Genomic DNA, 26,129 nt, shown 5'->3' on the forward strand with positions numbered 1-26,129 from the left:
TCTTACCAGAGACAGTTATAATACCTAGAAGGAAAGTATGTGACTTCTTCCATTTGCTTAGCCATGTTTTATGGCACTACTTTCAATGACTGATTTCCTGAACAGCAAACTGCTGGCACATGATATTGTATCATGGTATTTTTTGTCTAATCCCAAGTTTTTTGGGAGTGTGAGTCTTTTTCTGCACAGGAAGCCCTTTTCCAGCATATGTGATTGTTGGTCCCTCAGACATACTCAGAAAAGTGCCATGAGTAGGAAACAAAGGTTGGGTTCAAGGGTACTTGTGAAGGACTAGTCTGCAGAACTGACAAAGATAAAATAAGAGCTTCAGGACAACTGAAGAGATTAAAATAGACTTTACCTCCCTTAAGAGGGTCACTTGGTCGTAACAGATGTAAAAAAAAAAAGAAACAAAAACAACCCACTTGCTTTATTTCTTTATTTTGGGTGAGGTTGACAATTTATATAGTCAGGGAACTCCCTTTTCCAGACCAGTCACAGTTCAGCAATACATTTGCTGGGTTTTTTTGTTTTGTTTTTTTTTTCTTCTAAAAATAGGAATATCTATTTTTGTACAAAACAGTGCCCTGAGACTTTTGTTTCTGTATTTCCATGACTTCTGTTTTTTTTATGTCAGCACATCTTGGGACTTGTCCTAAGAATGGAGCTGATGTAATAATAATAATGGCTTTCATAGTGGCTATCTGATTTGTTACTTAGAATATAAAACTGTTTACTTTTGCAGAACTGTTTTTCTGCAAGTTTTACACTGATGAAGAAAAAAGTCACAGAAGTCAAGAAAGTTATATTCAATGTAAAAATTAATTCAAACAGCTTATATGCTCAAATAACCCAGCAGTATGTGCCTACCTCGGTACAAGCAAAGAAGTTTAGGCTTTTTTTTTTCCTTTTTCTTTTTTTTTTTTTTTCAGGAGACTGTTGAGCTCTGGCAGTGTGCACATTATATGCAGAGTTCTTGTCCAGCAAAATTTGGGGCAAAGCTGGACAGTTTGAATTTTTGTACATTCACATGAGAATTTTATTGCTCTATCCATAATATAAATATGAGTATAATGGATTGTAACTGTTTCAAGTCCTTTCCCTGACATTTGGTAGTGGTAGCCCCCAGCTGATGCCTGTCTCATATCAGATGGAGTTTATTCTTTTTTTTTCCTCTAGAAATATGTGGAGCAGAGATGTAGAGATAAGTTGCCAGCTAATTTATGGCACTACAATGAAGAAGACTCTGGAGTTTTGGTTTAGCACCAGTATAAGTCCATGTCCTGGAGCTTTTGTAGTGTGTTGTCTTTCAGGTTGGTTATTGGGTAAGCTAGAAGCCGGTTGGCATTGACTGTTGGTAATTTTTTTTTTTAATTCCTTGTCATAATAGTGTATTTTGATCCACTGCATTCATTCTCTATTGGGGATTAATCTTCAGAAGAAAACTGGACATTGTCTAATTCTAAGAAGAGTTGTAAATGCATCTGGAAAGGTAACCAAAGGTGTACTCTCAGGAAATGTCCTGTCTTAAATAGAAATATTCTATCTTAAATGTTCTCTGGATGATCTAATAATTTTCCCATAATTATATATGCATCTTATAGTGGTAAGGACACAAACAGATCAAGTGTTTAGCAAATACAACATAATAGTTTTTGGATTTTTTTACTCTTTCTTTCTGGTGCATTTTGATTGTGTTCTGAGAGGACAGTAGTTTTTTGGTTTGTTGGCTTGGGTTTTTGGCCAGCAATATTGAAGGCCCCACAGCTAGGCAAGCTGAGAGGTACTTCTAATTCTTATTTGACTTTTGAACTCCGTGTCTATGTTTTCTTTTGTTGTGGTTTAAATTTCACATCACTCAGAAGTTAATGCTTCTTAAGGATGTAATTACCTTCGACATGATTCTTCTTGCTGGTATATGAATGGTTCAAGCACTGTGGTTCTGATGGGAAAGTGTGAACTGCAGGCAAGAGTTCCTGCTGTGGAAACAGAAACAGTGGAACAAGGAACAAATATGGCTTCAGGGTAAAAAATACTCTTTTCAAGTTTTGTTGTAAAATAATTAGCCTTCTGTGGAGGCACAGAGACCATAGAAAAAGCACAGGAGCTGCTCAGTTGCCTGTGATTTGACTTAAAGTTTATGACCTTGAGTAATGTGCCTGCTCAACCACGCTTAACAAAAGCATATTTGATGAAATGTTAAAGTCATGAATTACACTCCAAGGAAAGCCTTTTTTAAAATTTGTAAAATCAGAAATAAATCAGCATCTTCAGACCTCAGCAGAGTTGTTTAAATATGGAATTAAAAGGAACTGGCTGTTTCATCAACAATGACACTTTGTAAACTTACACAGATTGTAGTTTTTCTTCAGGTTGAAAAAGGACTCTGTATTCCAAGGTATTGTATCAAGAACTGTAGCATTAGGAACCCTGTTTTCTAAGTGGGGAAGCTGAAACAGAGGTGAAATAACGTGAATTGATGGAAGCCAAAGAAGCAAAACTGCCTAGGCCTGGGTTTCTTAATTTCCAATCTAAATGTCTGCCCATTAGGGCAGCAAAAATTTGAGAGCATGTTGTGTGACAATTTGGAGGCTTCTGTAAGGCAGTATCTGTCCCTCTGTTTTCCTTGTTGTGATCAACTGGTTCAATCATCCTCTCATTTCAGCCATCAAATGTGTAGTTACTCCCAGTTTTTACTTCCAAACCAGATTTTACTTCTGAGAGAATAAACACACGCATGCTGTCCCTGCTCACACAGCAGCTCTGGCTGGTTTCCCTTCCACAGACCTGTCCCAAAGCCCAAAGCCTTGCATGGCATTGGGAGCCTGTTCTTGTCTCTTTTATTGCTTTGTGAGTTTTATTTATATGCTTTAATGTAATATATTGCAATTGTTATTAATTATTTCATTTGTTTAGGGATTTTTTTAAGGAGTTGGGTACTACTGTGTTGAAACAAAAATAGAAAATGTTTTTTTTTTACTAGATGTTAGGGTTATTGTATAACAATGAAAATACAGTTTCTGTTTTCTTTGAGAGCTTTTACCTTTTTTTTCATGTATTAGGCAGCACATCTGATGCTAAACCACTGTTTAAAACATCTTTGTTGAAAACTGGAAATTTCCCTTTAAAGCTAGATAGATTTAACTTTTTTTTTGGTCACAAGAAAGTTTGGAATGCACAATAGCTCTGAACATTAACTTTTCACTTTGTCCATGGAACTTTTGAAGGGAGAGCGTTTTTTGGCATTGGTCAAGTAGTCTGGTCTTGATAGACTTGCAGTCTGTAGTGTCTTTGTATTAAGTGTTCCCCCTGGGGCTCCATCTTGTGTTTTAATTCCCAGTTTGTTGCTAATGTATGGGCTCTTCTGTTAAATAACTTTTATTTTCTATGCCATTATGCCTACATACTTTACTTGATTTGTGTTGCATACAGAGTGTTTTCTCCTTGTTGTGTTTGGAACTGGTTTGTAATAGGGTTATTGTTACGTAATTCTGACTGAAAGTTGAAACCTCATCAACAAACACAAAGTGCTTGTTCTGTTTGAAAATTTGTGTCTTACACTCATCATAAACTATTTATCCATTATGTGCTGGTTTTTATCATTTAAATAAAAGAAACCACTATTTCATCCATGCTGCAACTTAGGAAGTATTAAAAGTTTCACTGGTATGTAGAGCACTTACTGCTGTGAACACAAGTGAAGAGCTTCTGTAAACAATTGATTCAAGATTTCAAAATAACTCAAGTGCTGAGAAAACTGCTGTACTCAACTATACTGTCACATTTCCATGGATTAATGAGTTACTGTTTGTTATCTCAGTGATAGAGACTGTCTGAGTGCTCAAACCCCATCACAAATGTGCTATAAATTCATAACCTCAGATGTCTCTTTAAATCGTAGTGAAGATGTTTTCTGGGGAATACGATGTGCTGAGGAGCATTTTGCAGTTACTGAAGCTTAGTTGATAGACACTGACTTGCTTCTGTGTCTAAGCTGTAAAATGACAAATGGTTGAAAAATATATCCTTCGTGCCAAGATCAGAGATTTCTGCCTGCAATTGTAGAGTGCTTTAGAGCAAGTCAAGAAGATATTCAAATGTTGACTGGAGAATACATTCATTCTTCCAAGTTGTGAATATTCCACTAGTCTGCAACTGCTTTTGTCAATGTTACTCATGAACTTACTGTGCTCAGTGATCCCCAGCCTCCTCATGCTTTCTAGTCTTCTTGCCCATCTTACTTAACCCCCAGCTTCATTTACACTTTTACCCTACAGTGTCTGTGCTGGAAAGCACTGTAAATATGAGGAGAACTCCTAGTCTGTTGAATCCATTACTTGGGTGTACCTGTGGTGGGCATATTAGTGTGTAGATCTAATCAGGCTTGCAGAACTGGTCAGTATACTTTATCTGGAGCATGTTCAATCTATTTATCTAAGTAGGTAGTATTGCAATTAGGTTTTTTTCAGTGGTTTATCCTTTTAAAATTGCACTTAAAAATTACAGAAGCTTTTTGAATGGCAGGCTGGCTATGTTTGGCTTAGGATGACTGAATGCTGCATCCAATGCACATCACTCCAGTGTATACTGGATGATGATTTGGTATTTAGGAAGATGCAGCATGTTCTGTGTGCAAACCCTGACACAAAAATGCTCAGACACCGTGTATGCTGCGGCTGCACATCTTCAGCTTGTGTGGTATGATGTACACACTCGTGCACGCCCACACACTAAACCTTTGCAGGTCAAAAAGGGAGGATAAACTTTTGAACCCAGCTGCTTCCAAATTAACTACATGTGCAGGGACCACCAAAGCTGGGGTTACCGTATTCCAGAAAAGGGCTGGACACTGACACTCACATCTTGTACTGCAGGAGACTTCTTGTTCTTCCCTTAGAACCTGAAGGATGATGCCTTGGAAACACGCCGTCCTCTTTGCCCTTTCCTTGTCACCAGAAAGGACAGGCAGCAGTTTGGTGACTTCTCCCTTCGTTATGGAAATGGGCCTGATACAGTAATCAGGATGCTACATATGGAGCTTTTTAAATTACTGCTCTTCAGTCTTTTGTTAGCCTTCATTATTCCTGAAGATTTTTTCCAAGTCATAAAAATGACATTTTTAATATGCAGAATTAAAAAAAAAAGGCAATATGAAGAATACATTTTTGTCAATAAGCTTCTACCTTTTAAACCAGTTATCTTAGTTTCTGCTCTAGGTATTTTAATTGAAGATTAACTACTCTTAAAGAGTATACAAATTTAGGTAGTATATATTTGAAGTAGTAAAATAGGACTGAATAAAAGCTGGGAATAGAGTGGCCTGTCCATTATAATTTTAGATTGCAGAGCACAAACTAACCTTCATTTGAAGTCAGCACTGCTGACTGAGAGACTCTTCTAATGTTAAGGCTATTTTATTTAATTTTTTTGTTGTTGTTCTGATAAAATTCACTAGAAGTATACTTTGGAGTTGCAAGTTGAACAGGTCATACCTGGAATGTTTTATTCCTGCTGCCTGTTTTAATAAAAAGTTGTCGAGTCAAAACTAATGCATGCAAGTATGTAACAAAATGCTAAAAATAATTGGTTTATGTTTCTTTTGACTTCTGCTAAAATGACCTTGGTGAGCTCCTTTTTACCTCCATCAGGAAATACAACCAGTTCATTTCTGTCTGAAGACTGATAATTTCTCTTGCATCTTGAGCAGCCTTGGGTACCACACAGGTTGTCTAAACGATGGGCATTCAAGACAGGGCTGCTTTTGTTTCAGAGGGAGGGAGTTGAAGAGGCTGCTGCATTCCAAGCACCTGTCTTGTCTCTGGGACCAAGTACCTGGTTGCCTTCCAAAGAGAGAAGCTCATGTCTTCCTCAAGTATCCCATATATTTTCCAAGGATTCAAGGATAGCTGTCCTCGGGAAAATCTTGTTAAGATTTATTGTTTAAACCTATTTGGAAGGGAGTGCATCTGGTAGGTTTTGTAAACACTCCGGTTTTTCTTTCTCCTTAGAGTTTTTACTAGAGCTTGAATTTTAGCAGCCTAAGTATTAATGTAAACCTCCTGTAGATCCATGGCCTTGATGAACTGCATGTAAAACACACACTTTTATGAACACTTTGATGAATTCTCTCATCAGTATGCAAGATGGGGGAATGATCAAAAATTCCATTTTGATCCCTGAAAGCTGCAGTAGCCTAATAAAGCTGGAGCTGGTGCTTGTGCTGGCACCTTACCCTGCATGGAGATGTGATTCCCAGCTGGACCATTCCTTTGGGCAGTGCCTGAGGTAGCCCTGCCCTGTGCCTCACTCTGCAGGGCAGAGAGAGCTTCAGAAGGAGAATATGGCTCAACTTGTGGTGTGCTGCAGACTTCCCCCTCTGCTGCCTGCCTGTAAGGAAGGAACCTGGATAAGATAGGACCTTGGACTTGACTTAATATTCTGTAATAGTCTCTATGTTCCCAGCTTCATACAGGCAAAGCTGGTTTTGGCCAGGGCTGTGCCCTTTATCCATGACACTTCCCCAGCACTTCCCTTTTCTTGGATTTTTTTTTTTTCTTGTTGTTTTCCCCCTCCTCATAAGGAGGAAGGGTTTGAACTACAGATTTGCCATAATTCTGCTGCAAAATCAGTAACAGCTGTTGGAATTGTAAATGGCTTCTTGGTTGCCATCATAGAACCTGCAGTTGATCATCTCTGCCCTGAGCAATAACTGAAGACATCAGAGCTCTAAATAGAGAACGCAGATGGGAATTGGAAGGGATGGGGTTTCCTTTTACTGGATGACTTTTCAGATGCTGTGAAGTGCAGAGTTGACTGGAGTAGTGTCATAATGGGAACTACAAGGAAGATGTTGAGGAGCTACCAGAGAAAATGTAATTTGAATGTGAATATTTCTTAAATTACCCCCTTTCAAAAATCGAGTATTCTAGGAAAACTCAGTGGGCAGAAGATACTCCATGCTGTTGTTGGGTCACTTTCCAAGTTATTTATAATGATATGCTAAATATGTTCCTGTGTTGTCTTTGAGTAATTTAGGTATCATAAACATTGATATGGTAATATATGGCAAATATTTAACAATTATTTGTCAAGAAAAATAAGTCTTCAGATCTGACAGCCCCTGCTTCTGAAATGGACTGTATTAGAACCTAAACTTAATTAAATCAATAGTCATCACAAAGGTGCTGCCTTAGTGGTTTTGGTAATGGGGCTGGTTTATTTTTGTTTGTGTGTTTTGGCTGATCATATTACATCTGTGATTATGTTTTCCTCTCCTTCAATGCTGCCGTTTACTGCACTCCCTAGAAACACCATTTTTATTTGTGGGGATTAGATGTTTTTGGCAGTGCAAGTCAGAGGAGTTGGTGTGTTGGAAATGTGCAGTGGCTCTCCAATCCAGGTTGTCACCCCACAGAGCTGGGTTGGCTGTTGTTACACTCTGCAGTTTAAGTTGCAAACCTTTTCCCTTTCACAGCTGAATTTGGACCCAGACACTCAAACAGCTTTGCACTGGTAGTGGGAATCTTTTCCATTAGGTTGCTGTAATTTGTTCTGTTCCAGCCAGCCACCTGTATCAGGACACTTGCTAATAATTTCTGCATCAGAGCCCTGTGAATTGCCTACATCTTATTTCTAAACAGTGTGATCAGCACCTGGAAATTTCAGAAAGATGAAGAGAATTTTTGGGGTGATGGTTCAGGAAAGCTAATCTCCTTCAGCCTAAATATGATCTGCTTCTCTGGGCTTGGACAGAGGCTGTACCTGTTTTCTGATATTTTACTTGACTGGGTTTTAGAACAGTCTGTGCCCCAGGAAGAGTGCAGTGAGGAAGGAAACCCAGCCCTTGGGTGCTTGCCTAGAAAAATGGAAGTATTGCTGTGGCATGGATAGAGGTATTAGGTTATTAATATGTGCTAGGTCTGTGTCACTGTATCTCTGCAGCTTGTGCTATCTCATTTAAAGTCTGACCTACTGTGCTTGTTCCTTTGTAAACATATTGCTGCTCATGTCTAGCTTGGTTGGCATTGCTGTTTATTTGGAGCCTGAGTACTGTAAAGGAATTATTAGAAAACATTAACTTTTATTTCAAAATTTTATTTCTGGTCTTTGTATTTACTGAGAAAAGGCATCAAAATATTGGGATAAGTCTTGATATTTAGGAGGGAAATATAAATAAATTGTTACTTTTAGAATAATGCATGTATCAATTTTAAGCATTTTTATTTTTAGAGTGGACTGATGACATTGCATTTTTGAAATTTACAATATTGAAGCAGCTTACAGAGTCCCATGCTGCAAATCTTCCCCCCTGCTTTCTAATAATCATTGGCTAATTTATTTCTATAAGAACATTTTAAAATATTGTAGTTAAATAGTACAAAGCGAATCAAATTAAAGCTCAGTAGTGTTCAACCAGCATGTGAAAAGCACAATGTCTTAATTAAAAGAAATGCAGAAAACTTAGTTATTGGAAAGTATTTTTTACTGCTACAGAATTTGTGGGTGACTAAGAAATTTATAGGCTTGAGTTTTTTATTTTTAAATAAAAGCCAGATACATGTCTTCATCGTTTGGCTTGTTGACTCAATTTACTTGGATGGAATTTTTCAGCATTTAAAACAAATTAAAATTCATGAATCATTTGTGCTTAAAGGCACGAGCTTTTTTAGATACAGCAGTTAAGACTTAACTGGTTACATACATAAAATACTGTTTTGGATATGTAAATTTGGTACTTGCTCCCTTAGAACTGCAGATGAAAGTTTAAATAGTTGGGATACAGCAGTGATTACCTGTTTTACAAAAATTATTGTGCTAGAATAACTGTTTATGTTAGTGTTGTATCTTCTCTTTCTCTCTTGTTTCCTGTTTCACTGCAAAAGCAGTGACTACTTTGCAGGACAGCTGTGGAGAAAACATTCCACCATAGCAGAAGGCAACAACATGGTTTGTAAAGTTGTTTTGTGCTGCATTAGTCACAATCTGTAGTTTGTTGGTACTCAGGTGTTTTTCAGTTTTGATCTGTTGATCCATATTCACTCTTGAATTGGGTTTTGCTGCTCTGTGTTGGCATAGTGTGACTTGTTCAGGAGGGGAAGGTGTTGTTCCAACCAGGGTGCCATCAGTGTTAGATTAGGATCAGCATTGTTTTATTCTGTGCTAAATGCAGCATGTGAATTTTTAAATTGTTTTAATTATTGTGGCCAGTTGATTGCTAGTACAGCTAAGTGAGCTTTTCCAAAAACATTTTGTAGATGTGGCAGGCTTTATTGTCAGGTTTTAAACTCTGCTTTCCTGGAATTTGCTTAAAAAGATGACTCTGAGAATGTAGGTGAGCAGTCAGTGGATTCAACAAAAAATGACAATAGTTCCAGATCAAAATGTCTGTTCTCTTTGAAAACTATTATTTCAACAATATTTTGAGGATTTTATGTATTCACTTAGGAAGCTCATTTCTCTGCTGCTGTAGTACCCAGGCAATGTAGCCCAGCTCTGGGCACTGTATTGGTGTCAGAGAAGTACCAGCCATGGCTTGGTTTTTGTTTTTTTTTTCTCTGAACTTCTGTTGTAGAGGACAAGGGGGAACAAAGTCAGGGATTTGTGGCTGTACATGTGCAGATGCATGTGTACTGCTGAAAACTTAAAGCAGTTAAATTAGAATGTACAATTTTTAAGTAAAAAGAAATGTAAAACAGTGGGCAAGTTGGGAAGCAAAGACAGACTACACCTTTTTGGATGTTCCTTACTAAGGCTGCTTTGTCTGTAAAGTCCATAATTTGTATGTAGAAGTCCATAATGGGCTTTCACTGAAAGCTGTGTTCATTTTCTGCAGATGAGATTTTTTAAAGAACATTGGAAAAACTTTGATACATGAGCCAGGTAATTAGTGTTTGAACATCCACTATAACTGGAAAACACAGTGCCAGTGAGAGCAAACCTGTCCAGTCTTGACCTTCAAGTGGCCTCTACTTCTTGAGTGAGCCTTGCTTTTCCCATGCAGCCTTTGCTTGTGTTTGACTGATCCACCTGTGGATGGGGTTTGGGTGTGGGAGCCTCACCCAGGACGTGTGTGCCCCATGGAGCTGCTGCAGCTCAGGGTGCTTGAGGAGCCCTTCACCATCGTGTCACTGTTGGCTCTTGGTCTTGGCAGACTGTGAAAGACACTGGGAGGGGAGCACGCTGTGGAACTGTGAAGAGTCATTTTAGGGAAGAAGTATATGAATAATAAATGGGAAAGAACTGGCAAACATTTGATTTTGTCTTGGTAAAACAAAATTACACAAATTTTTAGTGGGTGGGTTTTTTTGTTTGTTTGAGTTTTTTGTTGTTGGGGTTTTTTTTTTGTTTGTTTGATTGTTTTTTTGGTAGAAAGCCATAGAAGAGAAATTCATAGTTTATTAAAAGACTGAAAACTTCATAGTAATCCAAAACTCTCATGCTGTTTATTCTCCTCCACCTCCTACAACATTTTATTTTCCTTGTAATAATTAGTTTGAACTTTCCTCTATTTCTCTGGATCAAGTAATTTTCATACAACTTTGGGATTTTTTTTATATGCTTTAAATCTTTCTTCTAAATAATGTTTTCTATAACAAAAAAAGAGCCATGAATACATTATAATTTCAATTTTCATGGTGTGAGGAAGATTTCTGCACTAGGTCTTTATTGTTTTTGAAGAATTCATCACCCTAGTTAAGAAGCTTAATATAAATTAAAGAAGGTATTAAGGAACATTAAGACATCAAAATGTGGAGCGTTCTTTTCCTTTCGATTGCTCCAAATGCAAACAAGTTGAATAAAATGTAATCAAAGGGCCTGTTTGGAGAACATTGAGTGGCTTTACAGCTGTGCTGTAGAGAACCTCTGGTAAGAGCATAATTCAAATAAAAAGGCCTTTCTTTCCTCCTCCTAATTTTCTTTGTTGTGGTGACAACAGAGTACAAGCCTGATAAAAATTTAATCACCTTATCTTTTTAAAGCAAATTGCATATTTGTTTACACACAATATACATAACATGAAAAAGCAAAAGCTGCTATCCAATCCCCCTCCCCTTCTAATCGCCTTAAAGGCCCTTGCCTAGAAGTTAAAAAAAAAAAATATTAAATGTTTTAGTCTTTATTCTGAAGTCCCATTGTTCAGGATTGCTTTAAAAAGGCAGCCTGGGGAAAGATGAATATCACCAAACTTAAACTCTGGACCAGGCTGAGCAGCAGATGCCTGGGATATGTCAGTGGAGCTGGCCCAGCTTAACTGGCTGCTGCGGTGCCTCCTCCACATGGAGAGTCTCGGGCGAGGTGGGAGGATTACAAAGGGGCCTGTGGATGGAGCACTTTGATTTGGAGCTGCTTTGTAATGAATTGCCTTTGATTCTGTCTCAGGTCTGCTAACCTGGACTTCTTCTGCACTGTGTGCATTTCTGAGAGGCTGCTGCAGGAGGTGCTGGGCACTGCTGCAGGTTTTGTTGTTGTTCCCTTTTCACTGGGATGATGAAGTTCTAGTCCCCTGTGTTGAATGCAAAACATGTTTTCAGTTAGTTCTGCTCACCTTGGTGCACCCAACATGAGCATTGTTGGTTTTGTTTATTTACTGTTTAATAGGTCCTGCAGTGCTGACAAAAACACAATCAAAAGTGCCTTCTGGCCCACTGCTGAGTGGCTCTGGGCTGAGAAACTCCCTCACTGGATGGAAATTTAGTGCCAAATGGATATTCTATGGTTTTCAAAATTACGAAATCTCCTGTGCTTAGTGGTTCCTTGATCTATTTTTACACACCTAACTGTACTCTGGGGACATGTTTGTGATACTGTTCCTCTTGATCTGAGAATTTTATCAGCAAGGACTACCTCAACAATAAAACTTGTAAAAACCTGTCCTGTATAACTGTTGTCATAGACGCTCCCAGATTCTACTGTGTTTATATCTGCATGTTTCTTAGTACTCTGCCGAAGAGAGATAGCTTAAGAGATCCAGTGACAGTAATTGTGATTTCAAGACACCGTTCTGAGTGTTTTGAATGGTCCTGGGTATTTCACGCTAACCTGCCTGTAATTTTTCTACTGTTGAATTGTAAGAAGAGCCTGCCTATAATCCCAAGCTTCCAACATTACATTTATATGCATAAATAATTTGATTCCTTATTAGTTCCATTATTTTTTCATAGTTGCTCCTATTATGCACTGGGCATTTTCCGTGCATTCAGTTTTTGCTTCAGGGAGCTTGAAGAGTGTGTGGACTGAAATCACAGCACCAGTGTGAGTGGTGCCTCTCCCTGCAGGTATGCTACAGCACTTGGGCATGATCTCAATGGCTCTGTGGACCTTGAGTGGCCATAAAATGAGAATGGAGTTGTAATAATTGTTGGTATGATACATCAGCTGACATAATAGCAACCATATTACTATATGCAGAAATTAATTTGAAAATTTCCTATAGGCTAGTAGAACAGTGTTGGATTTGAGGCCAGAAATATGATCATAGTGGTTGTCTTTTAGCTCTGACAGTTGATCCATTGCATTGTGCATACATGTAATTTGTGTAGCCTAGACTCCTAGTGCATGGTGCACTGGAGTCTCCCTGTAACCTGAATTAAGGTTAGTCCCTGCTGCACAGAAACACAAAAGTTTTTAGAGCATACAACTCATAGTTGTGTTCCAAGAGTGCAAGGTAGAAAGTTCTCTGCTCTTAGGGAAGTTGTTCCAGGAAGACTTGGCTGACAAATTGTTGTGGTGCACTGTGCAACAGCAGCTGTGCTGGCCTGTAAAATGAGGTCAGGTTTGGTACTCTCAATTGATTTCTGCTGAAGGATGGCCAGCTGGCTAAGAAATGAAGACCTTAAGTATGTCCTTCATCTCCATGCTGTCATTTTGGGCTGAAGGGTATGTTGGTGTATTTTGGAAAACCCACTGTGGGAACTGCAAATATCCTTTTAAAGTGTGCATGGCATTGTTTAGATTTACTTAAGTAATGAGATGGATGCAGAGCAGTGGTGTGATACATGATGGGGATTTGTCAAGTTCAGAAATCTGTCCTGCTGTGTGATCCATTTGTACTTGGTGTTTAATAGTTGTATTTTATTTTTGAAAAAACAAGGTTAAAAATGTAACCATATTATGTAAATTTGGGAAAAAAGATAATATGTCCTGGTCACCTTGCTGGAAATTGAACAATATAAAGCTAAATGAATGGAATCCTCAATGCACTGTGTTATGCTAGGTCTCCTCAGTGTGGATGACAGGTTTGGGATGAAGAGAGGAGAGGGAAGGGGCAGGCAAGGGAAGTGTACCACTGATACTCACTCAGCAGCCAGCAGCTACAGTGTGGTGCTGGATTCTGTGCTGCATTTAGCAATATGAAAAATATCAGACTGAAAATCAAGACGCTGACTTCATGTAGGAGGTATGGCAGACTAATTAAAGAAAAAAATGTGTACCAATTGAGCCTATAAAACTCTTCCTGACCTTGTGAAAACTCCCAGAGAGCTGTGGGAAACTCCAGTCTGTCCCCTCTGAACTTTTTTGTGTTGTTGTTTAAATATAGTAACTGCTTTTTTAATTAAAAAGAAAAATTAGATGGCATTTCAAATTGTGTCCATGGTGCCTTGGGGACCTATTACAGTACAAATTACCCTCTACTATTTAGTGAGGTCTTGTTTACTATTGTGTGAAGCGAGGGTTACCAGTGTAAGGATGTAGGACAAGAAGGGCCCTTCTTTGAAAGTCTGGCTCTGCACATGAAAGTGACGCCAGCAATTGGAAGCAATTTGTGGAATTGTTTGATTATATTAATTATGGCACCAGCAAACAGTGCTTGGGAAACAGTTTTGTTTTCTTGCATTCTTTCTTGATTGCTTGCAGCAAAAGCCAAGATACAAAATGTGCCTTTAAGGACTGCCAGAGAGCGCAGTTCAAGCCATTGTGTGGAATTGGCACTGAGCTTGAAAGGGTTGTGTCCGGCTTGATGGGAGAGTTTTCCAAATACAGCTTCAGCCTGAACTTCGCCCGGGTCAGCTTCTTAAATTAAAACAGCTTCTGTCTTCCTCATCAGGGAAGATTGGCTCTTTCCCTGCAAAGTAGGAGCCCAAAATGAAATCCATGTTCTTTCCAGTAGTACCGCTTCTTATAATAATATCTTTCAGTCTAAAAGCCTGTATAAACTTAAATTGATGCACAAGATTCAGTCCTGCTCACCACTGAGCTGCAGCCTTCTCTGATGTGGTACAGGGCAGCTGTTCCCCAATTTATGGGAAGATGTTTTGTTTGTAAAGGATTTCCAAGCAGTCTGCCATGCTGCGACTGCAGGAATAGTGCTGCTGATGGAGGCTGGCTGTCACAACAGTGTTTGGGTGGGACATGGGCAATCTACTTCTGCTCAAACTGGCTATAAGATTTTTCTTTTTTTTCCTTGTCTCTGTCATCAGACAAAGAATTATGGATGTTTTGCGTAGATCCCAAATACCATGCTGAGGATTTAGCACATTTGGAAGGAAGAAAGGAGTCTTCTTTCTTGTCTTTTTGGAGGCTGGTTGCTCCCTGGCCAACTTTTTGCTGTAGCTCTATTAATATTCACAAACCAGGCAAAGTGACAATAACTGATCTTGTACTGGCCAAAAAGAAAAATTACTCTTCTCTGGAATTTGAAACTCTAGCAGAATATTTGAGAGAACTGACAAGAGGTGTGGAAAAGGTGGTGTTGAATTCAAAATAGAATTACTGGAGAATTATGAAGGGATTTACATAAGTAAAATTCATTGCCTGATCTGTGGAAGTAATTGAAGCTGAAATCCTGAGCTCCTGAGGGTAGCAAGGAAAGGAGTATGTATCCCTTCTTTCTTGAGTGGATCTCTGGTCAGCTATTACACTGAAATTGTCTTGGTAATCATATTATATTTGTTATTGTGGTGATGAACACCTAGGAACAGAGTAGATTGGCTCCTGTAAGAGAACTTACATCTTCTACCTAGAAAAGATTTATAGGTGTTGACCCTGATGTCAGGTAGAGAATTCCTGCCTGATCCTGGGCTCCAGTTGGCTCAGTGCACAGTGGACACAGTTTCTCTCCTGCTCTTTCTAAAGCACAATATATTCATGGCAGGCAAATGGGATGCTGAGCTAGATAGGGTCAGCAGTCTCTAGATGACCCATCATCCACTCCACTAGATGTAGTGTGATGCATTTGAGGTGCCTATTATAGTGCTTATGGGTACAGCAACATAGTACTTTTGTCCTTGGAAGGCTCACAAAGATACTGTTGTTCCTGATCAGTTTGGGGTTCTTTTTGTTTGGTTTTTTGTTTTGTTGGTGGTTTGGTTTTTGTTTGGGGTTTTTCTGTTTGTTTGTTTCTGTTTTGTTTTGTTGGGTTTTTGGGGGTTTTTTTTGTTTGGTGGTTTTTTTTTTTTTTCTGGGATATTGAAGGTGCAAAATTGCATTAACAAAGTCAAAAATAGAACAGAGGAGAAGAGAAGCAGAGTTGCTAACTGATGTAAGGAGTTGATGCAGCGGGATGTTATATTCTGTTGATCTTGTCCTTTCTGCCTGGCTGCAGAGATAACTGTAACAGGAGAGGCTGGGCAAACAGATCCTCTCATTTTGGAATGCTTCTGCCTTTTGTTTAAATCAAAACTCTGGAGTGCTACTTTAGAGATATTACATGAGCTTTTCAAATTATTAGGGTGCATAGAAACAGTTTTATAGAACTGCTGACATGTTTTGGGACTAGTTGGAAAACAAGTGTGTGCTTTCTAGTGTATTGTGGGACTCTGAGAATCAGTTCATGTAACACTGGTATTTATATTAATTTTGCTGGAAAGCAATGATAATTTTATTCTTCTTATTTTAAAGTTAATCAGAATGTGAAACAAATAGGAGTACTACTCTATGTGAACTTCGTACCCCTCTTTGGACACAGGTAGCTATGTTTTTTTAAGAATGGATATTTCTAAAAATGGATTTGCAAGATTTCTGTTGCAAGAAAAGAAAAAATAATTCATTTTTAATTGTGTTGTGCTGAAATACAGGATTCTTGAGTCCTGCAGTACTGGCAGAAAGCTTTTATTTCCTTTCAGTGGCCCATCATTGCAGTAAGCCGGGGGAGACGTGGTCTTTGTACACTCTGTGGTGAAGCCCCTCTGCATCAGACTGTGGCATGGATGTCTCCATCTGGGCCTCTAATTATTTCTGATTTTCAGGTCAACCAGCTTTTGTGCTCTCTGTTAGCAGGAATTGATGCAGGCACACACTCTCTAACTGTGTAATTAGAGTTCAGGTTCTGAGAGTTCAATTTGAGGAAATCCTGAAATTGTACAAACCAGCTGTTACCAATAATCCATTGTGAGTGAGGATTATCCCCAACACTTTGCCTCTTTCAAGTTTTGCTCCTTTTTTCCTTCCCTCGGGAGGAAAGAAAAATGTCTGCCTGTCATATTAAAAGGTTACGTTTGCCTCGGATAAAAATTATTTCTGACATCAAATATTCTACGTTAACTTGTTCTCTGATGTTCAGTCCATTTTTAACATTTGCATATTGATGGGAAACAAGAAGTTGTATGTAGCTGAGTCTTCTACCTGCAGCATTCTAAGGAAGCGAATAGGGTATTTTGCTTACAGAAGGGAGAAGCAAGTTCAGTTTCCCACTGAAACTCTGCTCACAAATTCCTGAATGGAATGGGAGGTTTGGCAATAGTACCAGCAAGTCAAGAATGGTCTAGCAATTTATTAGTAAATAATGAAGAAAGGAATGTCTTCTATTCCCAGGGTAGCTGCTGGTGTAGCCTCAGTGTGCTTTTTCCTAACAGCATGGTGAGGATCCTGAGCCAGCACTTTTCCAGCAAACCATGGCAAGTACCAGTGCAGGGTAGGGTGAACTTTTCATTTTGGCCTGAAAGCAAAGTTCTCATTTATTGGGAGCATTGAAATCTTTTAGCATGACTTTTTTCCCCTATTACAATTCTTATGCTGTAAGAAAACTGTGTAAGAATCCATGCAGATACTTTCATGTTCACCAGCATAGTGAGCAATATGTTTTTGAAAAACAAGGTTAAAAATGTGATCATATTATGTAAATTTGGGAAAACTGATAATATATCCTGGTCATGCTTTTTTTACAAGTGTGCACAAGAGAAGGGAGTTATTGAAGTTCGTCAAAATAAATTATTCTCGCTGGCTGTGCTGGAAAGCATGCCCTGCACCTATATTATTACACCTGTTTTCAATGATGGGTTATCAGTTGCTTAAAAATTGCTCCTGTCTCTGGCTGGGCTACAAGGAGATACTGCATTATCTTGCTTCTCATCTAAAGTGTGTCTGGTATTCGGTCTTTAAAATCTTGCATTCAAACACAATGTTTCATTAGCTTTGATGGAGACGGGGCTATTCCTAAATATTGAACAGAACTGTGAAAATAGGAAATGGAAATACAGAGATGGGAAATCTGAAAAATTAAGTTGGAAAAGGGGGCAAGAGAGATAAAACTCCTGAAGGGCTGAATAGCAAGTGCAATTTTGAGTCAAGGAAGAAGGAGTTGGACTTCAGAAAGAAAGAACGGGGACCGTTCTTGGAGACCTTTTGAAGGAGCAAGGAAGCAGAAGGCTAATAAGAAAAAAAGTCAACAAATCTGTCAAGGGATGTTGATAAGGAATGACAGTATTAAGTGAAGGAGAATGTGTAGTGGAGAAGTTAAAGGTGTAAAGGCAAAGTAGAGTCCAAGCTTGCAGGTAGTAGATGAAATTAATATTTATATGGGGCAAAAGCACAGAGGTGCTCCTTCACCCTGCTGTTGGGTGAGCAAAAGGAATTAGAGGAGCAGATACTGTGTCAGCTTTCATCCTCCTTCCAGCTGAAGCAGGAGTGAAAACAAAGCAAAAGTAAACCTGATGAAGGTGCCGTGTGTGGGTGCTGTGAGTTGTGTGGGGCTGGCTGAGGTGAGCCTGGCCCGGGCTCAGCGCGGACCTGCGGGAGGTGTGCACAGGGCAGAACTTGTGTCCATGGGAGTCACTTCCCTGCAGGGAGGGAGGGGAGCTGAACTCATTGTGTACAGATCAAACTGGATTTTAAGCTATACACAAGAAGGTGTCCAGAGTTTTACAGTGTGGAATTTCCGTATGAAGTTGTTAAAATTTGTGTGTTTCCATGCAAATTTCTGCAAATCACTAAGCTGGTAGCTATTTATTTGTGAAAATTGTATAAAATACTGTGGTTTTACTTTATTTTGTGCATGTGAAATTGTTTTTAGACTTGGGAAATGTTTTTCCTGATTTGGTATTGCTTTTCATTTGAATTTGAAAATGCATTTTTTTATTAATATCACTTATAAATGGATCAGTTTGGACTAAATCCTTCAGGCCATTCTGAGACAAAGGCTATTAAAGAGTCTGTATTTTTATCTGTTAATTATTAACAGCAGTTGAAAAGAATGAAGTAAATTACACTGTTTTTCAACTAGATTTTCGTATCTAACCTGAATTGGTGGATGCTAAAAGTACATTTTGCATAAGACCTTGTCTGGGCACTTCTTCTTACAGACATGGTTTTGATGGGAAGGAATGAATTTGCTAAGCTTTCACATATCTTATATGCCTTTGAGGATGGCCCATTAATGATGTTAATACATAGGTATTTTCCATTGTTGTATGCAAGGCATTTTTTAGAACTTTGAAGCTAAAGTCTTTTTTTTAACACATGGATCTTTTCAATTTAATCCATTAGCAACTTGGCAAAATAAAGTAATTGTCCAACAGAGGAAGAAAAAAAAATCTATTAACATTTGCTTCAAATCCAAGTAGTACAGGCAGCACTTAATTAATGGAACAGATTTCTCACTATGTGTTCAAGCTAACATAGCTATTGTTCAGCAGAGATTAGACCCTTAATGTAAGTAAGTTAAACTAGACCTCCATCTAAAAATATCCGTCATTTCAGCTATTAAAGCTCTGATGTCTTCTTCGGTGACAGATATATTTCCCTTCATTTCCTTGGTTTTGTAAAATGTAAAGTATGCATTGTGTGTAATGTGAGAAATCCACGGAGGTAGATGAAACCCCGATTGTGCCTGTCTCTCTCTGCCTGCTCCTTTGTGCTGCTCCCTGTCTCAGAGCCTCCTCAGCCCTGAGACCTGCTGGCACCAGAGCAGAAAAACAGAAAATGCCATTTGTCAGGGTATGATGCCAGCCACCTAATCTGTTTGCAGAATGAGGGCCATGGGATCTGATTAGGTAATTTAGATACCATGTGAGTTTAATAATACCTGAGCTGCCTCTGGCTGTCAGCCTGTCACTTCACCGGTAGAAACTGCCACATTCTGCCATTTTTTCTGTAAACTTCTTGCCTGGAATACCTTATTTAGTCCAAATAGGTGTTAAGTGCTGCAGGTGAGATAGACCTTTACTTCTTCTACGTGGAAGTTATTGATAGGGTGGAGGAGGTGAGATGGCTCAGTTTTAAATGCATTTTCCCCAGCAGAATTTCACATGTAGCATCTCTTTTTTCTCAAAAATGGAATTTTTCAGACATGAGATGCTTTGTTTGAACACCACAGATGCTGTGCCAGGTTTCAGTTTTGTTGGGCCATCCAAGCTGATGTCACTGGTGGGTTTGAAGCTCAGTTGATCCATGGTGCTTATTTCACCCTCGTGGCTGAGACTTCCCTGACTTGCTGCTGCAGCCCAGGGTGTCTGTGGGCTGAGAGGCCAACCACTGCCATGTCTCTGTAGGTAAGGGCTTGCAGAGGCAGCCTGGGTCCTTCAGATACCCATAAGGGAAAATTTTGGCTGCAATTTTAATGCCACATCTCCTCCCTTCCTCTCTCCTTTCCGCCAATTACCATTTTTTGGAAATTAGCGTCTCACAAAGGCTGCTAACATAAATAAAAGTGTTTTAGGATTTGTTTGCTTTAATTAAAATGTGTCTTTCTGAAAGGATTTAGTTAAACATCTTTCTTAAACAGTGCTGTGCCAGTAACAGCAACATTTGTAATAGTGATAAGACCCAGAAAGGGAAACCAACTAGAAAGCAAAATGAAATGTTTCTTTGTCCAAAAAATAAATGGTTGCTCAGGAAAGCAGAGGAAACACTGCACAGGGACAGTTACAATTAGGTTGATCAAAACAATATAAAATATAAAATATTAAATAATTTCTGCAAAGGTAGTGAGTGGGGCTGCATGAGGGCACTCTTTCTGCTGTTTTTATTTTGTTTTCCCCTTTTTTGACTGTTGCTATTTTTTTCTAGCAGCACCCACAATGCTCTCAGAGCTTTCCAAATAGGAAATAAGTTGCTTTTCATGTAGTGATAAATTATTTTTCGTGGTGAAGATGGAGTGATTGTAAGGGTAATGATATTAATGGGATTTATATGAAAGCATCCAATTAAAAAAACGAAACAGCTGCATCAAACATGACTCTACAATGTAATAAAATCATATAATAAATATGTGGTCCCGCCACACTATATTACCTAGTTTGATTAATTGAACCTTACGTGTGCAAAGATAGTCATTATCAGACTTCTCAGCCATCAAGGAAGAACAGTCTCAATTATTTTCACAATGAAATAATCATTGCATTTTTTGTGTCCTGCCATCTGGAAAGAGAAAACAGCAGCTGCCATGACTGTGAAATGCATGATCTTGCAAAACTGTACAAAGTTGATTGTGCTTGATGCTGGACTCCTGCAGCCTTAGAGTGGGCTGTAATTTATTTAGTTCTCTACAAAACATGTTGATTTTCTCCTCTTTTGGACCCTTGCACTTTTTCCCTTTCTTTTGTTTTTTTGTTGGTTTTTTTTTTTTTTTTTTTGGCAGCTGGGGGTTTGCTTGGGTTTGTTTGGGGTTTTTGGTTTGGTTTGATTTTTGTTTGGTTTTTTATTGGATTTTTTTTGTTTGAATTTTTTGTTAGGTTTTTTAAATTATTTTTTTTGTTTTGTCTTTGTTTGGATTTATTTTTTTTCCCCCCCCAAAAAAGACCCCTCTCTCTGTGAAAGTCTCCCCACTGCAGGCCTTGGGGATGGTTTATGGGAAGCTTCCTGGTTTTGCTTCAACACTTCCCCATTTCCTCCCTTCCCTGGCCACTTTGCTCCCTGACAGAGCAGGAGGAGAGGCTGGGCTCTGGGGCTGTGTCCCCTTGCCATCAGCTGTGAGTGCCCAGGTTGTGTCTGAGCTGGAGCACTTCACCTTGCCCGTAGACCTCCTGTCTCCAGTAAATCATAAGCATCTCAATCTTTTTGTCAGGCCGTGATATGAGAATCCGCATCTGAATTTCAGTATGGAGAGAGAGAGGCTGATTAAGTGTTTGAGATAAGGTTATGTGACACCACAGGTTAAAAATACCTGAACTGATTTTGGCCCAGTGCCTGAAAACCACATTGTAGCATATTCAGGTGGCACTAAAAAAGCTTCCGAGGAGTTTGTTACCTTCTGCTTCATGCAAGTGCTTCTTCAGGAGTGGTGTTTTAGGAGCTGCATCTCTCTTGTTTTACAGCATTTCTTTGCACTTTGCTATCTTGTTTTTCTTATCTAAAATGTTACCAATGTGTTGAGATATTAGAAAAAAATAAAGGTGTTAACAAACCCTGGCTGTTTAGGAGGAAAAGGACAAATATTTTTGTTTGGCACAAATGTCTGGAGAAACAGATCCCCAAATAACTATGCAGCTTAATTCTAGTGCCCCTAAGCAATAAGCAGTGCAAGTTGAAATTCCTGATAAATACTTTGTCTTAACAAAATAAAAGCTAAACAAAACCTCAACAAATAAAAACAAACACAAAACCTGTATAATTTACAATGTGCAAGTTATAAATAAAGCAACGGGCTTTAGATAAATCCAGAAAATAGACTTAAAGAAATTCAAGAATCTTCTATGTCTTGTGACTCTATAATTTTAGTGTTTTACCAGTTGTTTTTTATTCATGACTTATATTTTTATAAATATTCTTAGTGATGACAAGAAACTTTGGGTATGTGTCTAAATAAAAGGAAAGGCCTGCCAAGTGAAAGCTGGTCTGGCTTGTTTAAATTCTTGCCTGTGTTTAATACTTTAAAAGCTGTAGATGGACACTGAAGGATTCGGGATACCGCACTGGATTTGTGGTATCTCTGTTGTGAACTTTATGTTTAAAGTCTTCTGTTACTTTCTGTGTAAATTACCATATTGACGAGTCTTATACAGAAATGTGACTTCCCTAATGCATTTAATTTACTTTATTGTTTTCTTTGCTTGATTTTGGATGAAAACATCCCTGCTCATTTTTTCTAGTTCTCTGAAATGTGATGTTGAATGTGTTAGTCATGTGTGTTCTTGTTCTTTTACAGATGGGCTGAAGCCAGATACCAAGATGCTGCTCGCAGCTGCCTCCAAGAAGAAATCTAAGGGAGGGAAGGGGGATATGACCAAAGAGGATGAAAGCAGCAAGAATGATTCAGCACAACCTGTTACTATCTCTCTTATCTTTAAAAGATATGTTTTTGACACACAGAAGAAAATGATTCAATCCTGAGGAAACACGAGAGGCCTCTGATTACGCCTTAAAGTCCAGACCCTGAAATACATTGAGGTGGAATGTGTTTCTTGTCCAAACACATTAGACCTGTTCCTTCCACACAAACAGAGCCTGGAAGCTTGTGCTGTCTGTGCCCCCTTCCAAAATCTCTGCAATCTCATATTGTCCTGTTCAAATTCGCTTATTTTGTGATCTCTGTGATGTGCATCTTTATGGCCTCTCAGGGAATCTCACCTGCCAGATGAGCATCCCAGGTGTACATTCTAATTGCACTGTTTGCTTGGATAGTTGTGTTGAAGTTTCTCTTGGTTCAGAAGTTTGCCACCAAGTCAGGATGTGAATTTCATGTGACCCCCAAAGTGAAGCTGATTATTTTAGGCTTACTTCCTTGAGCAAAGTGGGAGACAGAAGGTGTACTATTTAATAGGTGAAACCTAAAATGGATGTTCCATATTCCTTCAGTTGCCACTATGTAAGATGCTATCTGAGAGATGTTTTTCATAAATACAGTTTATATCTAGAAATGTTTTTCATATTAAACATAATGATCTGTGTAGCTGAGAGTCTTAATTGTTCTGTTTGCTGTTCCAAAGGTTCAGAATTTATCTTCAGTGACATTTTATGTAACTTTTTTATTTTCCTGCCTGTTCTGCAATGAATCCTGTTCCAAAACTGTTTTCTTTTTCCTTTTTTGTTTTTTTTTTTTTTGTAACCAAAATGCCTTTGAGTGTGACCGAAAAAGCTGCCTCTAGAAATAGTCAGGGGCTTTGTTTCATTAAAATAATGATAGAAGATTGCTGCATAAGCCGTGTAAAATGCGTGTCTCCAAGATGCTTTAGAAACCATTAGTTTTTAAAAGGGATTTCATGGCTGCTTTAGCTCTTTCTCTCAATTTCATGTCCCAGGCTCATAAAAAGGAGAGGTAATATCCCTTCCTTGTTGCATGCAAAGTATAGGACACCTTAACATGAAAACTAACAGCAATTCCACAGGTACGAAAGCTGCAGTCTGGAACAGAAATTGGACTCTGGCTTGGCAGCATGGCAAATGTTGGTTCCTGCCTTTTGAACAAAAAGAGTACCTGCTTGTTGATGCTGAATAGCAGCCTGTGACCCATTTGCTGAAGCCAGCTATAGATGGTGACCATATGTACAATGTTAGTGCATATTGCACATGGAGGTAAATAATTGCTACATTCATTCTTATTAATCATATTATTATATCCCTTGATGGGCATGAGTCCATCACATTAACATGATCCTGATTTTTGTCCAGTCTTTTCCTTTTAATTTCTAGGTAGCCAGACTGGCTACAAGTGGCAAAGTTATCAGCTGTTGAGAGGATATCTACAGCTGGACAGTTGTGAGACAGAGCAAGCCTCATATCTAAACTAGGCTGATGGTCCCCCTTTAAATCAGAACAGAATTAGTGCTTTGTGTAATAATCCCAAATAGTTTCTGCTGAGTGAGTCCCAGCCAAGCTTTAGCACATCCCTTAAGATTATGGGGTATGCTTTCAGTGTGATCCCAGAGGAATTAGGCAACTTCAGCTATTGGCTTAACGTAACTTGTGCTGCCAGCCTTGCTGGAAAATGTATCCCTCTGTAATGGAAAAAATGCATTTCACACCCCTGTCACCTCTCCTTCCCTATTACTGTCTTCTTCCCAAACACCCCCAAAAGCAGTCTTTGGAAAGAATATTTATAATGTTATCTTTCTTTTAAGCCTGTATCAAATCCTGTTTTGTACTCTGCACTGTTACCTCTTCCTAAGATACTGCAGTGATGGAACATAGGAAACAGATGACACTGAAGAAACAGTGTTACTATCATCCCAGGTTAGTCTAAGAATTATGGGTATAAAAAAAACTAATTAAATGCTCCTAGTTATTAAGGAACTTCCACTTGTATCTGTATAGTTCTAATGTCCTTGACAAATTTTAAATGTGTTGCTAATTTGGAGTATTGGAAAGAAAAGGGGAGTGATCAGGAAAGGTGTTTCCAGAGTTGTTATCCTTGTACTTAAAGGGTTTTGTCTTTTCTCATTTCTAAGACGCTTTTGAGTAGCTCTGGAGAGGAGGTTGTCAGTGTAAATGGGGGTATATATTTTTACAAAAGCCTATCTGATGAATGTTTTCCCCCCCACCCCCGTGGATTGCCCTTAACAGGATCAGTGAGTCTGTTGTTACGGAACTTGATCCCTTTGAAAACTCATTAACCCTGAACACTTAGTTTTGCAGTCCTCTGCTTGGCTGAGAGGACTCCTAGTGCAGGGAGTCCCATGGTTTATTTGCTTGGGGTGCTCCAAGGGAGTGAGCAGCAATAATTCCAGAGTTGGACCTACGTCACTTTCTCATCCAGTCTCTTGCAAACATATTTTTTAAATCTTCCTCCTATCTCCCATTTTATTTTCAGACTAGCATACTAACTTGGCATTTTTATTCTTCTCAGTCTAAGACCTGATCTCCTTCTCAGTGCTCCCATTTCCTTCTTCACTCATTGCTTCTCCAGGAGATTCGTGGCAGGGCTCCCACAACGCTGCAGGGAGCCCAGTGAGGTGGGGAAGGCTCTTGGCCTGCAGCTCATCCCAGCTCCTGTGTGCCCTGAGGAGCTGCCTGTGTTCAGGCTTTGAGCCTGGGCAGCTCTGATGGACCCACAGGAGCAGGCTGTGCCTTCACCTGCCACCCTGCCCTGTCCTTGTGCCTTGGGATCCTCTGCAGAAAGCCCCTGCCACCAAGCCTCGTCCTCTCATTTTGCTCCTGCTGCAGAGGTTTGTGTAGGATACACAGCTGGGGAGGGATCTGTTGAAGACTGGAGTTTGGTTTTGTGTTTCTCCCAATGTAGAATTCCAAAGGGAGAACCTAAGTGTGCCCGAGAACTTTGATTATAATGTGCTATTACTGCAGATCTCTGGCTACTGTCCTGAGGCTGTTGGATACACATTCAAAAAAGGGTGAAATGGTGGAACAAAATGATTATGGGAAAATCAAAGCTTTAAAAGACATTTGTAGGATGAACAGATGTTCAAACATTCTTTTATTTGGTTTCCAGACAGACGTAGAGACTTTCCTTTCATCCTCATAATCAGTGCATTATGCTGTAATTTGTAAAAATGGCATTAAAAAAATATTAAGAGGGTCATATTGTGATCTACTGACTCTGTGTCATTAAGCCGTGAAGTTAAGAACGGCAGCTGGGAGCATGGGTTAAATGTTGCAGAATGTACTGTACTAGCATATATTGTCAGACTGTATTATAATGAATCCAAAATGGAATAAAGATGTAAGGAGTTTTTTTAATACTCCTAAGGTTGTCAGTGTTGCAAAACTAGAAATTATTACGGCTGTGCAGATGTTTGGTGAGTAATACATCTTCGGGTTGTGGAGAGAGTAGCAGGGAGAAAAGCTTCGTTTTTACAAGCCTGTTTTCTGCTTTTCTCTGGAATTTATCTGGGACTGCAGTCTGGCTTGTGATCATGCCAGAGGTCTGGAGAGGAGGGTCAAAGCTGTGCTCATGGTAGCAAGGATTCAGTAGGTGGCATCCTTTGCTTGGAATCAAAGCTAAGTCTCCCCACCTAAAAAGGGGGTTTGCACTGGAACTGAGAATGAAGGGTTTGCATCAGGCTTGCAACACAGCTCTTAAAGAA

The 26,129-nt window shown here is 39.1% G+C and overlaps 1 protein-coding gene across 2 annotated transcripts in view; it reads left to right on the forward strand.

Moving 5' to 3' along the window:
• The window catches only part of EEFSEC (eukaryotic elongation factor, selenocysteine-tRNA specific), a 124,844-nt gene extending 99,060 nt beyond the window's left edge, over positions 1-25,784 (forward strand). For both annotated transcript variants that reach the window (XM_002198259.7, XM_072934991.1), the window contains exon 7: positions 22,298-25,784. In XM_002198259.7, coding sequence (XP_002198295.5) covers positions 22,298-22,482 — 185 coding nt within the window. In that variant the 3' untranslated portion in view covers positions 22,483-25,784. The remainder of the gene's footprint in view (positions 1-22,297) is intronic.
• The last annotated feature ends 345 nt before the right edge of the window (positions 25,785-26,129 follow it).

This window comes from Taeniopygia guttata, chromosome 12, assembly GCF_048771995.1.
Source record: "Taeniopygia guttata chromosome 12, bTaeGut7.mat, whole genome shotgun sequence".
Taxonomy (NCBI): domain Eukaryota; kingdom Metazoa; phylum Chordata; class Aves; order Passeriformes; family Estrildidae; genus Taeniopygia; species Taeniopygia guttata.